The sequence below is a fragment of the Excalfactoria chinensis genome, chromosome Z, assembly GCF_039878825.1.
Source record: "Excalfactoria chinensis isolate bCotChi1 chromosome Z, bCotChi1.hap2, whole genome shotgun sequence".
Lineage (NCBI taxonomy): Eukaryota > Metazoa > Chordata > Aves > Galliformes > Phasianidae > Excalfactoria > Excalfactoria chinensis.
Window position 1 is genome coordinate 59798321 of NC_092857.1, and position 14967 is coordinate 59813287.

At 50.5% G+C, this 14967-nt stretch overlaps 1 protein-coding gene across 1 annotated transcript; it reads left to right on the forward strand.

Moving 5' to 3' along the window:
- Positions 1-5142: 5142 nt before the first annotated feature.
- LOC140264571 (PHD finger protein 7-like) lies at positions 5143-10855 on the forward strand. The gene is made up of 12 exons (XM_072360426.1): positions 5143-5194; positions 5532-5623; positions 5711-5812; positions 6058-6182; positions 6353-6515; positions 6631-6737; positions 6937-7050; positions 7202-7339; positions 7498-7544; positions 7818-8162; positions 8726-8890; positions 10851-10855. Exons 1-12 carry the CDS (start codon positions 5143-5145, stop codon positions 10853-10855), a joined length of 1455 nt encoding a protein of 484 aa, XP_072216527.1.
- The last annotated feature ends 4112 nt before the right edge of the window (positions 10856-14967 follow it).

The following is a 14967-nucleotide window of genomic DNA, read 5'->3' on the forward strand; positions in this document are numbered from 1 at the left end:
GCCGCGGAGGCCCTGAGCCCACAGCTGATGGGCACTGGTCTGCTCTTTGCAGCACTGCATTGTCTGTGGCGAGAGGGGAGCTGCCATCAGCTGCGCGGAGACAGGCTGTGAGCGCAGCTTCCATCTACCCTGCGCCGAGGACGGGGAGTGCGTGACGCAATACTTTGGGCAGTACAGGTAAGGTCTGGCCGCAGCAGCAAAGCTGCTGTCCCTCCCAGAGAGGAACCCACAGCGACACCTGCCAGCAGCCTGCCACAGCCAGAGCCCAGGCCTGGCGCTCTTTCCTGGTCCTCTGCCCTCCTCACAGCACTTCTCACCGTGCATGTCCCTTCTGTCCTCCTGCCCAGGTCCTTCTGCTGGGAGCATCGCCCTCAGCAGGCAGAGGAGGCAGCTCCATCTCCCAACACACTCTGCGTCATCTGTGTGGAGCCTGTGGGGGACCGCACGTCCTTCCACACCATGGTGTGCCCGGTGTGCAAACAGGCCTGGTTCCACCGGGCCTGCATCAGGGTAGGAGCCCTCCCCTCACCCTGCACCCTTGTCATGGTTTTGTGCTGCAGGCACGGCCAGTGCTGAGTAGCACCCAGCCCTGCTGGTGCTCACGCTGCTTGTGCTTCTCCTGCAGAAATATGCCGCGCACGCTGCCACCATGTGTTTTGTCTGCCCCGTCTGTAGAGCAAGAGGGCGATTCCGCTCCAGAATGACCACGCTGGGGATCCAAATCCCAGTCAGGTTGGTGTCCTTCTGCCCGGCTCTGCAGACACTCGGGCACAGAAGCTGTGCCAGCTCTGGCAGGCCCAGTCCCTTGCCGTCCCACAAGCACTGGTCTCAGCTTCGTGGAGAAGCTGGGAATGAGCTCAAGGTGGATGCCCTGATCTGCCTTACACCTGGGGCACTGGGGAGTCATCACATTCCCTCTCTTCTCTGGCAGACGACCATCTTGGTGGGACGACGAGTCATTCCAGCCACTGAGAGAAAGGCACGGGCGCTGTGATGCCCGCAGGTGCACCTATCCTGGAGGCAGGGAGAGTGCACCGGTGGACGGGTGAGTGAGCTCCACAGTCCTCTTGGGCTCTGTGTGGGATCTCAGCTTCACCATCGGCTGGGGGAGCAAGGACTGAGCACCAGAACTGTGCCGGCTGCTCCCTGCCTTGGTTGGCTTCATCCTCACAGCCACAACCCCTTTGCATCTGCAGGCTCTGGGAGCTGCTCCTCTGTAGCTCCTGTGCAGCAAAAGGCATGCACCTGTGCTGCTCCTTCTGGGCCACAATGATCAGCAGCTGGGAGTGTGACAGCTGTGCTGGCGTGTGCACCGGTAAGAAGCAAAGAGCCACGTGCCGCGGGACTGGGGCCAGGCATGGCCTGGCAGCAGGTGCTCAGGGTGGCCTTGCCACAGTCTCTCTGCCCCATGGGGCTGGCAGCCTGTCCTGCCCTGGGGCTGCATGTTCATCCTGCTGAGCTTCCCATCTCTCCTTACAGACTCCTGCACCAGCTCTGAGCTTCCCAGCACTTCCATCCGGGAGGTACCACTGCCTTCCCACATCGTTACAGGGCCTGAAAACGTCAGCTCTGGTCCTGCTAAACAGGCAGCATCCAGCCCATCCTGCAGCTCCCAGCTGCCTGAACTCAGCATCCAGCCCAGAGTGCTGGCCACTGAGGAGTCCACCACCTGCTCCCATCTATCTGAGGAGCAGGACACTACTCAGCAGCGCCGAGGACGTGGTGGGAGAAGACGGGCACCAGCTGCAGGTGACAATACCTGCTCCCAGACCCGCACCAGAAGGAGGACAGCGTGGTCCTGCAGAAGATCCGCAGTACCTGCGCCCACAGCGCGGCCCAGGCAGCAGGGGACCGGAAGCACAAGGAGCCGCTCCCCGTTGCAAGGCCGGGCCTCAGGCTCCCAGACTCATCCCCGAAGACGTCTTGGTGGGAGCCATACCACAGCCCAAGGTGCTCAGAGCAGCACCCACACCTCGGCCTCACCAGCACGACGGTGGTCCTTGAGGGTTGCCCTGCGGCCTCCACGCCGGAGACAATCCAGGCAGCGAAGGCGGGCCCACACTCGAAGCCGATCCCCAGTGGGGCGTCGGGCTTCAGCTTCCAGCAGCCGGCCCCGAGGAGGCTGTGGCAGCCGGTCCAGGCAGCGGGGACCAGCCCGTCCAGGCAGCGGGGACCAGCCCGGGCACAAAGCCGCTTCAAGGGGAAATCTCCAGAAGATATGTCCCCACAGACCGTCCTGAAGACAGCACAGGAGCGGCCGTGTCCCAACCGCACACGATAGCTGCGGTCTCAAGCTGTGTAGAAAGGAAACCTTGACGAGAGTCCACACAGACTTGGCTTCACTCTTCAGCGGACCAGCCCGGGCACAAAGCCGCTTCAAGGGGAAATCTCCAGAAGATATGTCCCCACAGACCGTCCTGAAGACAGCACAGGAGCGGCCGTGTCCCAACCGCACACGATAGCTGCGGTCTCAAGCTGTGTAGAAAGGAAACCTTGACGAGAGTCCACACAGACTTGGCTTCACTCTTCAGCGGACCAGCCCGGGCACAAAGCCGCTTCAAGGGGAAATCTCCAGAAGATATGTCCCCACAGACCGTCCTGAAGACAGCACAGGAGCGGCCGTGTCCCAACCGCACACGATAGCTGCGGTCTCAAGCTGTGTAGAAAGGAAACCTTGACGAGAGTCCACACAGACTTGGCTTCACTCTTCAGCGGACCAGCCCGGGCACAAAGCCGCTCCCGGGCAAACCACCGGAGAAGACGTCCCCACAGCCAGACCCAAGGATGGCACCGAAGCAGCCGTGTCCCATCCCCACCTGATGGCTGCTGTCCCAAGCGGCAAAGAAAACAAACCTTGAAGACAGTCCACGTGTCTTCATTCCTCTGTGGGCCAGCCCGGGCACACAGCTGCTCCCGGGTCCAACAACAGAGAAGACATCCCCACAGACAGTCCCAAAGACAGCGTGGCAACAACCCTGTCCCATCCCATTTATAAAAAAAACCCTGTCCCATTTATAACAAAAATAAACCCTTAACATATTCCCCACATATTGGCATCATTCTTCTCTGCTTTGTCCTGCGGCGGGGTGTTAGGAGCCGAGATCACAGGGTTGTCTTCTCTGCAGCTATTTAGCACAGAGTTCTCTTTACCTCCATCTGTGTCTGTGATGGGGGTCAGCAGGCCCGTAGGCCCAGCGGCCTGAAGAAAAAGGGACGGTGATGGAGGTGCCTTGAGGGTTTACACGCCAGTTCAGGCTGCCTGTGTGACCAATGGGAAAAGGGGACCCGCAGACCCAACCCCTGGGGAAGGCCAAAGGGGAAAGGGAGGGAGGAGAAGGGAGGTGGGAGTCGGGCCTGAGAACAAAAAGGCGGCAGCAATCTGAGGAAAGTTGATTTCCTGAATATGACATTGGAATGCAAGATAACACGATGAAACACTTGATGTAACCCTTGACTGCCAAGGTTAGCTGTGTCAGAGCCATCCTGGCCAGAAGAGCAGTAACTGATTGCAGTTACTGACAATGCTATCCTTAAATATACATCCCTGCTCATTTAACCAGTAATGGGATCATGTCATCAGCCTAACTACATAATGCTCTCTGCTTATGACATGGAAGACTGGGAGGAAGTCTAAAATCACTTACCTGGATCTAAATAATATGTTAACAAACACTGGTTAATCCTGACACAGTTATGAGTTGGGATATTTGATTTATATTATTCCATAAAAATCATAGGATCATAGAATGGTTTGGGTTGGAAGGGACCTTTAACATCATCTAGTTCCAGTCTCCCTTCTACCTTGCTCTAGACCCAGAAGGATGAAATACCTGTATTTCAGAAGAACGAAGTAATTAAGGGAATTATAATTAGACAGTGAGATGGTCTATTGCATAGCAGAAAAAAATACTTGGTCTAGTGGAGGACTAAATAGGAAGTTATCATTTAGTTACCACAGACTTGCATTATTTGAATCCAGAGTAATTCTGATGTATGTAAAGATCCTCAGGAAGGCTAGTGAGCATTAAGCAGGAGTACCTCGTTAACAGGGCTGTGTATTAACTGTATGTTACCCACATCAAATTAATTTAATCGCAAGATCAAAAAAGTAGCCTAGGAACAGCAGCTGCTGATGTATCGGATGCTTACTAACTACTTTGGTCAGGTTAAATATGGCGGAATCTTCAGGAATGTAAGTTATCCATGCATTCCCCAGGAAGATGACCAAGTTTTAGATGTGTAGTTTAAGATTTTGATTCCCAGTATTAAGCGTTTATTACAGGTCAATGTGTTCACTTAATGCATAACTGTACTTGGTATAAGTGAGAGCTGAATTACTTTGGGATTCATACATACATATATATATATATATTGTAGTTCTGAATAAAATTTGTGCTCTAAAGCATGAATTCCTAAGATCTGCAAGAATTCCTACCTTGAGATAAGCTCTAATGGACAAACACAATTCAGGGACAATTAGAGAAGCGCAGTTAATATTCATTATACTTCCCCTACGTGGAAAACTACAGCAAAATGGTCAGACTGTCATTAAGGGTCACGTTTTCCAAACACAAAGTTAAAAAATAGAACGACAGAGGCAGACTAGGTAGTTTTGAACTATGATGTCCAAGCAGTAGTTATTTTAATTTGGGCATAAGACAGTAATGCCACTATGTGCTGCTGTGCTTCCAACGTGCAGATATCTTGAGTGTCTTCCTGCCAGTGATGCCGTTCCCCCTTGTCCTGTGGCCATCAGAGCCTGGGAAGTCGGTCAGCACACGCACTAGAAATGCGGGCTGCGCTGTTGACCCGCAGGCCTTTCCTAGACTCTCTGCTGTGCCGTCCCAGCACGGGCGCGGTGCGGAAGGCCTGAGGGAGGCCATCCTTGCTCCCTAAGGATGCTGTCAGCACCGGGCCCCTAACTCTGCATTGCCCACAGGAGCTGCCACCCTCCCAGACGTGTGCTGCACCCTCAGCCCCTGTGATGTCACAGTGGTGACCGTGATGTCACAGTGGTGGCAGGGAGCGGCCATTGTGACCCGCGGGGCCGGGAGCAGAGCTAAGGCTGCTGGGCTGGGGCCGAGCTCAGTGCGGCTTGGTGAGGTGTGGAGAGAGCACTGACTCTCTTGTTTCTTGCCAATGATGCCGAACGTGTTTGGAGGGAAGGAGGAGGCCCCCAACTCTGGGGAGCCAGGTGAGAGCAGCGTATCCCTGTGCGCAGCTCCCCGCTGCCAGGCAGAGGGCTGCTGGGGCTCTGCCTGTGGCCAGGAGGAGAGAAAGGGACAAGGAGGAGCTTCCCCAGCACTGTGGGCAGGCAGGGCCCCTCTGCTCCTCGGCCAGGGAACCCAGCCAAGCTGTGGCTGCTGCTGGCAGCACTAGGCCTGCAATGCCCCCTTCCCCTCCACCCCTTCCAGCCCTGCCCCTCAGCCGGCATGGCAGGCCCGGAGCAGGGCCCGGGGATGGCCCCCAGGGACACCCGGCCCTGCCAGGTGCTCAGCGCTGCTCACGGTTGCTCTCTCCTTCCTCTGCAGTGTGCATGCTGTGCCGCCGGGCACAGGTCCACCCCGACATCTGTGGACAGACATTTGCCACTGGTGGGCTCTGCGTCCACCAGTTCTGCTTGGTGAGTTCCCTCGAGGCCTAGGGCTCCTGCCAGGGATGCTCCCTTCCTTTCCGGCCTCACGAGATCACGCTCTTTTCTCTCTTACAGTTCTTTGCCGATGGCCTCTTGGAATGGAGAAGCCGAGAGGGGGGGATTTTTGGCTTCCCCCCTGGCGCCATCCAGCACACAATCCAACTGGCAGACCAGAAGGTGAGGACCTGAACTGAATGGGGAGCTTGGTGTTGGCAGAGGCTCACACTGACTTTGCGTGGGCCCAAAGAAAGTGATCATGGCTCCGGTACAAAGTCCCACCACAGCAGACAAGCCTCGTCTGCCAGGTGGCTCTCCAGAGCGTGGGGCAGTGCTGCCCACAGCCTGTGCCCTGCCTGGAAAAGTGGGGTCGGCCGTGGAGGCCCTGAGCCCACAGCTGATGGGCACTGGTCTGTTCTTTGCAGCACTGCTTTGTCTGTGGCGAGAGGGGAGCTGCCATCAGCTGCGCGGAGACAGGCTGTGAGCGCAGCTTCCATCTACCCTGCGCCGAGGACGGGGAGTGCGTGACGCAATACTTCGGGCAGTACAGGTAAGGTCTGGCCGCAGCAGCAAAGCTGCTGTCCCTCCCAGAGAGGAACCCACAGCGACACCTGCCAGCAGCCTGCCACAGCCAGAGCCCAGGCCTGGTGCTCTTTCCTGGTCCTCTGCCCTCCTCACAGCACTTCTCACCGTGCATGTCCCTTCTGTCCTCCTGCCCAGGTCCTTCTGCTGGGAGCATCGCCCTCAGCAGGCAGAGGAGGCAGCTCCATCTCCCAACACACTCTGCGTCATCTGTGTGGAGCCTGTGGGGGACAGCACGTCCTTCCACACCATGGTGTGCCCGGTGTGCAAACAGGCCTGGTTCCACCGGGCCTGCATCAGGGTAGGAGCCCTCCCCTCACCCTGCACCCTTGTCATGGTTTTGTGCTGCAGGCACGGCCAGTGCTGAGTAGCACCCAGCCCTGCTGGTGCTCACGCTGCTTGTGCTTCTCCTGCAGAAATATGCCGCGCACGCTGCCACCATGTGTTTTGTCTGCCCCGTCTGTAGAGCAAGAGGGCGATTCCGCTCCAGAATGACCACGCTGGGGATCCAAATCCCAGTCAGGTTGGTGTCCTTCTGCCCGGCTCTGCAGACACTCGGGCACAGAAGCTGTGCCAGCTCTGGCAGGCCCAGTCCCTTGCCGTCCCACAAGCACTGGTCTCAGCTTCGTGGAGAAGCTGGGAATGAGCTCAAGGTGGATGCCCTGATCTGCCTTACACCTGGGGCACTGGGGAGTCATCACATTCCCTCTCTTCTCTGGCAGACGACCATCTTGGTGGGACGACGAGTCATTCCAGCCACTGAGAGAAAGGCACGGGCGCTGTGATGCCCGCAGGTGCACCTATCCTGGAGGCAGGGAGAGTGCACCGGTGGACGGGTGAGTGAGCTCCACAGTCCTCTTGGGCTCTGTGTGGGATCTCAGCTTCACCATCGGCTGGGGGAGCAAGGACTGAGCACCAGAACTGTGCCGGCTGCTCCCTGCCTTGGTTGGCTTCATCCTCACAGCCACAACCCCTTTGCATCTGCAGGCTCTGGGAGCTGCTCCTCTGTAGCTCCTGTGCAGCAAAAGGCATGCACCTGTGCTGCTCCTTCTGGGCCACAATGATCAGCAGCTGGGAGTGTGACAGCTGTGCTGGCGTGTGCACCGGTAAGAAGCAAAGAGCCACGTGCCGCGGGACTGGGGCCAGGCATGGCCTGGCAGCAGGTGCTCAGGGTGGCCTTGCCACAGTCTCTCTGCCCCATGGGGCTGGCAGCCTGTCCTGCCCTGGGGCTGCATGTTCATCCTGCTGAGCTTCCCATCTCTCCTTACAGACTCCTGCACCAGCTCTGAGCTTCCCAGCACTTCCATCCGGGAGGTACCACTGCCTTCCCACATCGTTACAGGGCCTGAAAACGTCAGCTCTGGTCCTGCTAAACAGGCAGCATCCAGCCCATCCTGCAGCTCCCAGCTGCCTGAACTCAGCATCCAGCCCAGAGTGCTGGCCACTGAGGAGTCCACCACCTGCTCCCATCTATCTGAGGAGCAGGACACTACTCAGCAGCGCCGAGGACGTGGTGGGAGAAGACGGGCACCAGCTGCAGGTGACAATACCTGCTCCCAGACCCGCACCAGAAGGAGGACAGCGTGGTCCTGCAGAAGATCCGCAGTACCTGCGCCCACAGCGCGGCCCAGGCAGCAGGGGACCGGAAGCACAAGGAGCCGCTCCCCGTTGCAAGGCCGGGCCTCAGGCTCCCAGACTCATCCCCGAAGACGTCTTGGTGGGAGCCATACCACAGCCCAAGGTGCTCAGAGCAGCACCCACACCTCGGCCTCACCAGCACGACGGTGGTCCTTGAGGGTTGCCCTGCGGCCTCCACGCCGGAGACAATCCAGGCAGCGAAGGCGGGCCCACACTCGAAGCCGATCCCCAGTGGGGCGTCGGGCTTCAGCTTCCAGCAGCCGGCCCCGAGGAGGCTGTGGCAGCCGGTCCAGGCAGCGGGGACCAGCCCGTCCAGGCAGCGGGGACCAGCCCGGGCACAAAGCCGCTTCAAGGGGAAATCTCCAGAAGATATGTCCCCACAGACCGTCCTGAAGACAGCACAGGAGCGGCCGTGTCCCAACCGCACACGATAGCTGCGGTCTCAAGCTGTGTAGAAAGGAAACCTTGACGAGAGTCCACACAGACTTGGCTTCACTCTTCAGCGGACCAGCCCGGGCACAAAGCCGCTTCAAGGGGAAATCTCCAGAAGATATGTCCCCACAGACCGTCCTGAAGACAGCACAGGAGCGGCCGTGTCCCAACCGCACACGATAGCTGCGGTCTCAAGCTGTGTAGAAAGGAAACCTTGACGAGAGTCCACACAGACTTGGCTTCACTCTTCAGCGGACCAGCCCGGGCACAAAGCCGCTTCAAGGGGAAATCTCCAGAAGATATGTCCCCACAGACCGTCCTGAAGACAGCACAGGAGCGGCCGTGTCCCAACCGCACACGATAGCTGCGGTCTCAAGCTGTGTAGAAAGGAAACCTTGACGAGAGTCCACACAGACTTGGCTTCACTCTTCAGCGGACCAGCCCGGGCACAAAGCCGCTCCCGGGCAAACCACCGGAGAAGACGTCCCCACAGCCAGACCCAAGGATGGCACCGAAGCAGCCGTGTCCCATCCCCACCTGATGGCTGCTGTCCCAAGCGGCAAAGAAAACAAACCTTGAAGACAGTCCACGTGTCTTCATTCCTCTGTGGGCCAGCCCGGGCACACAGCTGCTCCCGGGTCCAACAACAGAGAAGACATCCCCACAGACAGTCCCAAAGACAGCGTGGCAACAACCCTGTCCCATCCCATTTATAAAAAAAACCCTGTCCCATTTATAACAAAAATAAACCCTTAACATATTCCCCACATATTGGCATCATTCTTCTCTGCTTTGTCCTGCGGCGGGGTGTTAGGAGCCGAGATCACAGGGTTGTCTTCTCTGCAGCTATTTAGCACAGAGTTCTCTTTACCTCCATCTGTGTCTGTGATGGGGGTCAGCAGGCCCGTAGGCCCAGCGGCCTGAAGAAAAAGGGACGGTGATGGAGGTGCCTTGAGGGTTTACACGCCAGTTCAGGCTGCCTGTGTGACCAATGGGAAAAGGGGACCCGCAGACCCAACCCCTGGGGAAGGCCAAAGGGGAAAGGGAGGGAGGAGAAGGGAGGTGGGAGTCGGGCCTGAGAACAAAAAGGCGGCAGCAATCTGAGGAAAGTTGATTTCCTGAATATGACATTGGAATGCAAGATAACACGATGAAACACTTGATGTAACCCTTGACTGCCAAGGTTAGCTGTGTCAGAGCCATCCTGGCCAGAAGAGCAGTAACTGATTGCAGTTACTGACAATGCTATCCTTAGATATACATCCCTGCTCATTTAACCAGTAATGGGATCATGTCATCAGCCTAACTACATAATGCTCTCTGCTTATGACATGGAAGACTGGGAGGAAGTCTAAAATCACTTACCTGGATCTAAATAATATGTTAACAAACACTGGTTAATCCTGACACAGTTATGAGTTGGGATATTTGATTTATATTATTCCATAAAAATCATAGGATCATAGAATGGTTTGGGTTGGAAGGGACCTTTAACATCATCTAGTTCCAGTCTCCCTTCTACCTTGCTCTAGACCCAGAAGGATGAAATACCTGTATTTCAGAAGAACGAAGTGATTCCATGTTTCATGTCGTTCAGAAGAACGACATGATTCCATTACTGGTTAAATAAACAGGGATGTATATTTAAAGATAGCAGTGTCATTCTTTACATTGGATCCTGGGTAGTAGAAGGGATATAATTCAAGATTACTCAGAAGAATTTATCAACATATGTTCAGAATCTTCAGCTATGCAATTGGTCTGCAAAATTATCAGCCATTTTCCTGTTAGATTACGTGAGACAATAGGCAACTACGATATCTCAGGCAAGACAGGATGTTATTGCTAACATCTGATTGTTCCGTCAGACCTTCCAGAAATAATTTAGCGCTTATCTTTTTATTTTCTGTATGATGGGTGTTCACAGTGACTGTGAAAATATTTCTCAAGGAATCTGACTAAAATCTTGCTCTTAAGATGTGGTTACATAAACTCATCTAATAATTCTACTCTTTCCATAAAATAAAGGCAGGAGAATCTAAGCCCCACACAATGACAAGTAGCTTTATGTAACAGCTGAAGATAAAGATAGGCAGTAGTAGAAAAGCTTCTTCAAAAAAGAGAGAAAAAATTTAAATATATATATATATGCATAAAAAGTCTTAGCATCACATAGCATGGTGCTGTGTATTAATATTTATGTTGCTGTGCTTGAATTAATACCAAAAGCTCTTGTCCTGCAAGAAGCTTAAACAGAATACCTCAAACAGCACAACCCCTTACTTCCTGCTGACAATCCTGAGGACACTGATTGCAGTCACAGGTACAGACAGTTGGGCTGGATGATCTTTTTGGTCCTTCCAGCTTCAACAATTCTATGATTCTACGGTCAATAAACTTAAAACTGATTTTCAACCTGGTTAAATTTGGGATTGAGCTCCTATTAAAATATTTGACTAGTCCAGTACTAATTAGACCAATGAAATGCATCTATGAATGCTTCTGAATCTTACTGAAACACCTAAGGGGAAACTGTGAACATTCAGACTGTTTATGCTCTTGACAGGGTAATTAGTTCCTCAGCAAGAGAGAACCTGAAGCTATCCAGTCACCATAAGCATACACACATAAAAAGGAAAACAACACACAAAGCAGCAATTTGCAAATTCAGAAAACTGTAAGAACAAATTAAGACCAATATATGTGATAGAATACTCAGCTACCAAAGCCCTTTTGAAAACTCAGTGTGCTGCTGAATAGAGAAACTCCTTTCACAGATTGATAAGTGAGGAATCATAGATGCACGATTTACGAGATATTTCCAAATTTGTTGACCAGATTTGTTAAATTCTGCTTGGATAGAAATGAGGTTTTCACAAACAGTTTACATCTGAGCTGCAGAGCATCATCTTGCTGTTGAGCTACTTGAACATGGGAGAGAACTGGAAACAGGTGTGGAGGGAAAGAACAGGTTAGAAGAGCTGAAAAAACAGCCAGTGACATTCTGGTGTTCTTTGGTAAGAGCTAAACCCACTGATTTCTGTCCTTTCTCCATACTGAACCGGAAGTTTCCAATCTGAAAAGATCCCACAACCCTCCACTTCAGTACCCATCCACACTGCAGTGACCAAGAGCTGCAGGCAGTGCTACCCAGACCTTCCATGGAATTCATAGCAGTGAACAGAAGAATTACCCTGATTTCTCTAACTTTTGAAATAAGTTTGAAAGTGACTCTTCTTGCAAGATCAGAATTTTTTAAAAAGCTTCAACTTCATTTTTACAAGCAGTGATGTTTACTTACCAAGCAGAATTAGCAAAATATATCATTAGAGAAGTAGATAGCACACAGGGTGGAAACAGAAACTGCATCCCTCTTGCGGAGATAGAACCACCAGACCAGGGCTCCAAACACAGATGTGGGACTGTGAGCCCACTTACTGGGATTGCATAGAGACATGATGAAGGTGAAGATCTGGCCCCATTCCTGCTGCTGCTGGCTGCAGCAAGGCTGTCTGGGGTGGGCATGCAGTAACTGGATAACATGAGGTCAGCAATGCGTATCTGATGCCTGGATCAAGAAGGAAGTGGAGGAGGACTACCTGCATCAAAGGCTCTGAGTCACGATGCCTACAGGGCCCAGTTTCTGGTGGTGCAGTTTGTCACTGAGAAGGAACTTTTAGTCATGAGTCACACTGCAGCTCTGCCTGAGCAGAGCCAAGGAGAACAGAACAGGCAAAGTCAAGATCCAGGAAAACATCGGAGGTTTGCAGAAATCCACCTCATGCAAATCAGTGGAAACTTTGTGCCAGCCATTTCTGGTTTTTCCCTTTTGATTTTTGCATGATTGCTGTAGAATTAAAGCTGGTGTACGTGTATTAAAAAGAAAAGTCAGAAGTAGAGACATGCAGTAGATCTAGGGTAAGTACATTCCAACAGAGCCACGTGGCAGCTGTCCAGCAGCCAACTGAACTGAACCTCATAATAATATAATAATAATTATTAATTATAATAATAATAATAATTAATCATAATAATTCCAGATGGGATCCCTTAGATAATTTACTTCCTCCAGTACCTGTACCCAGAAGTAGATCTCGACAGTTTTGTCCTTCTGAGCAGCATCCTTCCCCTTATAATCCTGACACTGAACCTATTCCTGTAACTACAGAAGGGGAATCATAGACTACCAGTCAAAGAGGGGACATTGGCTCTGACCACTCTCTTGCCAGTCACCATGGCCAAAGCTCTGTGATCAGTATCGCTGCTGGAAAGAGGAAGTTCTATAAGATTAATAAGAAAGTAGAGTAGTGAAAAAAGGATCTTATACATCTCCCCTTTCCCAAAACTAACCCTACTAGCACTTCCGTATGTCCTCCTAGGGAAGTTCCAGTAACAGGAGACATAGGGTACACAAACTCTTCCTTTACTAATGGAGAGATTAGAAGCATTATGAAGGAAGTGAAATCCTCAATTTCAAGTCTTGGATGCTACAGAACCAAGAAGAGAAAGGGGTGTTTTTGTTCTTGATGTTTTCAATGTGTGATTAATATCCATCGTTTCTGAAATAAACTGTGTGAATCTGCAGAGCAGAAGCAACCAAAAAAGGAAACATTACATATAATGTCTGAAGAGCCTTAATCTGAGCACCTAAGCCATTTTATGTTTATTTCATTGTGGTAAAACTGGAGTGAAAATCCAGTGGGTAGCATACTTTTATTCTGAGGAAAAAAAAAAAAAAATATATATATATATATATGTGTGTGTGTGTGTGTGTGTGTATGTAATAATAATAAAAGGATTTTCTTTCAATCGTTTTGATAATAAGTGCATCCTGTGGGAGAATACAGAGCTATCATTTGATTTCAAACAGTTCTGTAATGTCATAAATGGAATTGAGAGCTGAAACTGTAATCTCTCTAGCAATCCTGTGGCTTTGAAAACTCTGATTTTGTCTAAACATGGCATTTGCCTGAATAAATACACGGTTGTTTTTGATGAGCAGTGTTTCATTACCTGCTTCAACCACAAATGGCTGCTGTAGAAAGCCGACTACTAACAATAATAAATGCTAGGTCAAGATATTCTATATTCTGCTGGTTTACAGCAAGCTGGCTGGAAGAAGTGCAAAATGTCATTTTTACACAGGTTGTCCTTGCCAAGACCATTAACTGCTAAATTCAAATAAGCATTGCATTGTATCTGATAAAGTACTTATTTCATCTGGAAGAATACAGTGCTTCAGATGTTTTCACTGGTTCTGAATTAAACTTTCCCTCACCATTAAGTATGTGCCAAAACAACAGCTCACAATAGACACCTTCCAAGATTGCATACAATAATTATCCTTTTGAACTTACAAATTTTCTAAGGAAACGAGTCATTACCATCTCACCATGAGCAGGGTTTTCTGCTGGCTGTTCTGATTTGCACAGGCTACATACAGACCTTTACACAGTATCACTCCCATAGGACACATACAGTACAGAAAATCCCTAAGCATGAAACTGCAGAGCTGGTACCTTTGGGGGAAGGTGCAGTGCTAAACACTCACGGCAACTGTCTGTGCAGAAATAAGCAGCATAAATGGAAGCAGAAAAAGTCTCCTTAACTCATGGTCCCTAATAGTGAGTATTTTCATATTGTTTATTATACTGTATACTTACAAACAAACCAAATATTCATAAACAAGCACAAAACAAAGCAGAAAAAAAAAACAACAGGTTGCAAGTAGTAGCAAAAGGAGAGTGCTGCAACACATCTAATAAAGCTCCTTGCAAGGAAGTCAATAGGAAAACTGAACTTAAATTGGACAGGAAGAATTGCCAGAAATCATCAGTAAAATATTGTGTGCAGTGAAAGAAAAGTAGAGTATATAGCTTCAATACACTGGCCAAATTAGAATGAGTAAGCGTAGCATTTATCTTATTATCCATTCATCCTATGGTATTACAGCTATGTTGTGCTGTATGGATAAAGTTAGCAAGCTGCTTCACCCACCTCCTTCCTTCTGCCTTTTTTTAAATGACATTTTTTCCAAGCTATATTTCTCTCAAATACAATCTTATGCTTTGAACTGCAGTGAAAAGTTTTCAGCACCTGTGACAGCTGAAGGTCTCATATGTATTGCAGCAGACATCTCAGCTGCAAGACAAGGCAGAACTTACTGTCAGCGTTGTATCTGAGTTTACATTAATTAATGTAATGTTAATGTAGGTAGCACCTAGGGGAACACATCTGGATGCCTGAGTCATCTCTGGTAGATGAAGCTCTCTCAAAGAAAATACATATCAAATACTCTTTAAAAGAACCTCTAATTAACAAAGATGTTTTTTTTTCTGAAAGCTCCACGCCTGACACTTGTACCTATGTTAACAGAACCATAAATACATCAAAACAATTGATATTTCTCGACATGCAAGATTATATGCTGTGTTGGAATGTTCTGCTTGCAAGTACAGATTTGCAGCAACAAGAAAAATACCATAAATATGAAAACAGTATTCTGTTATAGTATTCTGTATAGTATTCTTCTGTTTTATTATGTCACCTCCACTGATGTTTATTTTTGCAGACATGGCATCCAGCATCTTGCTAACTGCTAGCAAAAATGCACAGCTAACGGCAGGGACTATGTTAAAAACTAGTGTTCTGTAGATGAGAATTTGCTCTATCAAATAGTGTTA

Bases quoted from the DNA above. Each gene is read 5' to 3' on its own strand.
- LOC140264571 (XM_072360426.1), top strand. From the start codon at position 5,143: ATGCCGAACGTGTTTGGAGGGAAGGAGGAGGCCCCCAACTCTGGGGAG. The intron at 6,738-6,936 runs GTTGGTGTCCTT...CTTCTCTGGCAG, and splicing joins GGGATCCAAATCCCAGTCAG to ACGACCATCTTGGTGGGACG. The intron at 7,340-7,497 runs GTGCCGCGGGAC...CTCCTGCACCAG, and splicing joins GGTAAGAAGCAAAGAGCCAC to CTCTGAGCTTCCCAGCACTT.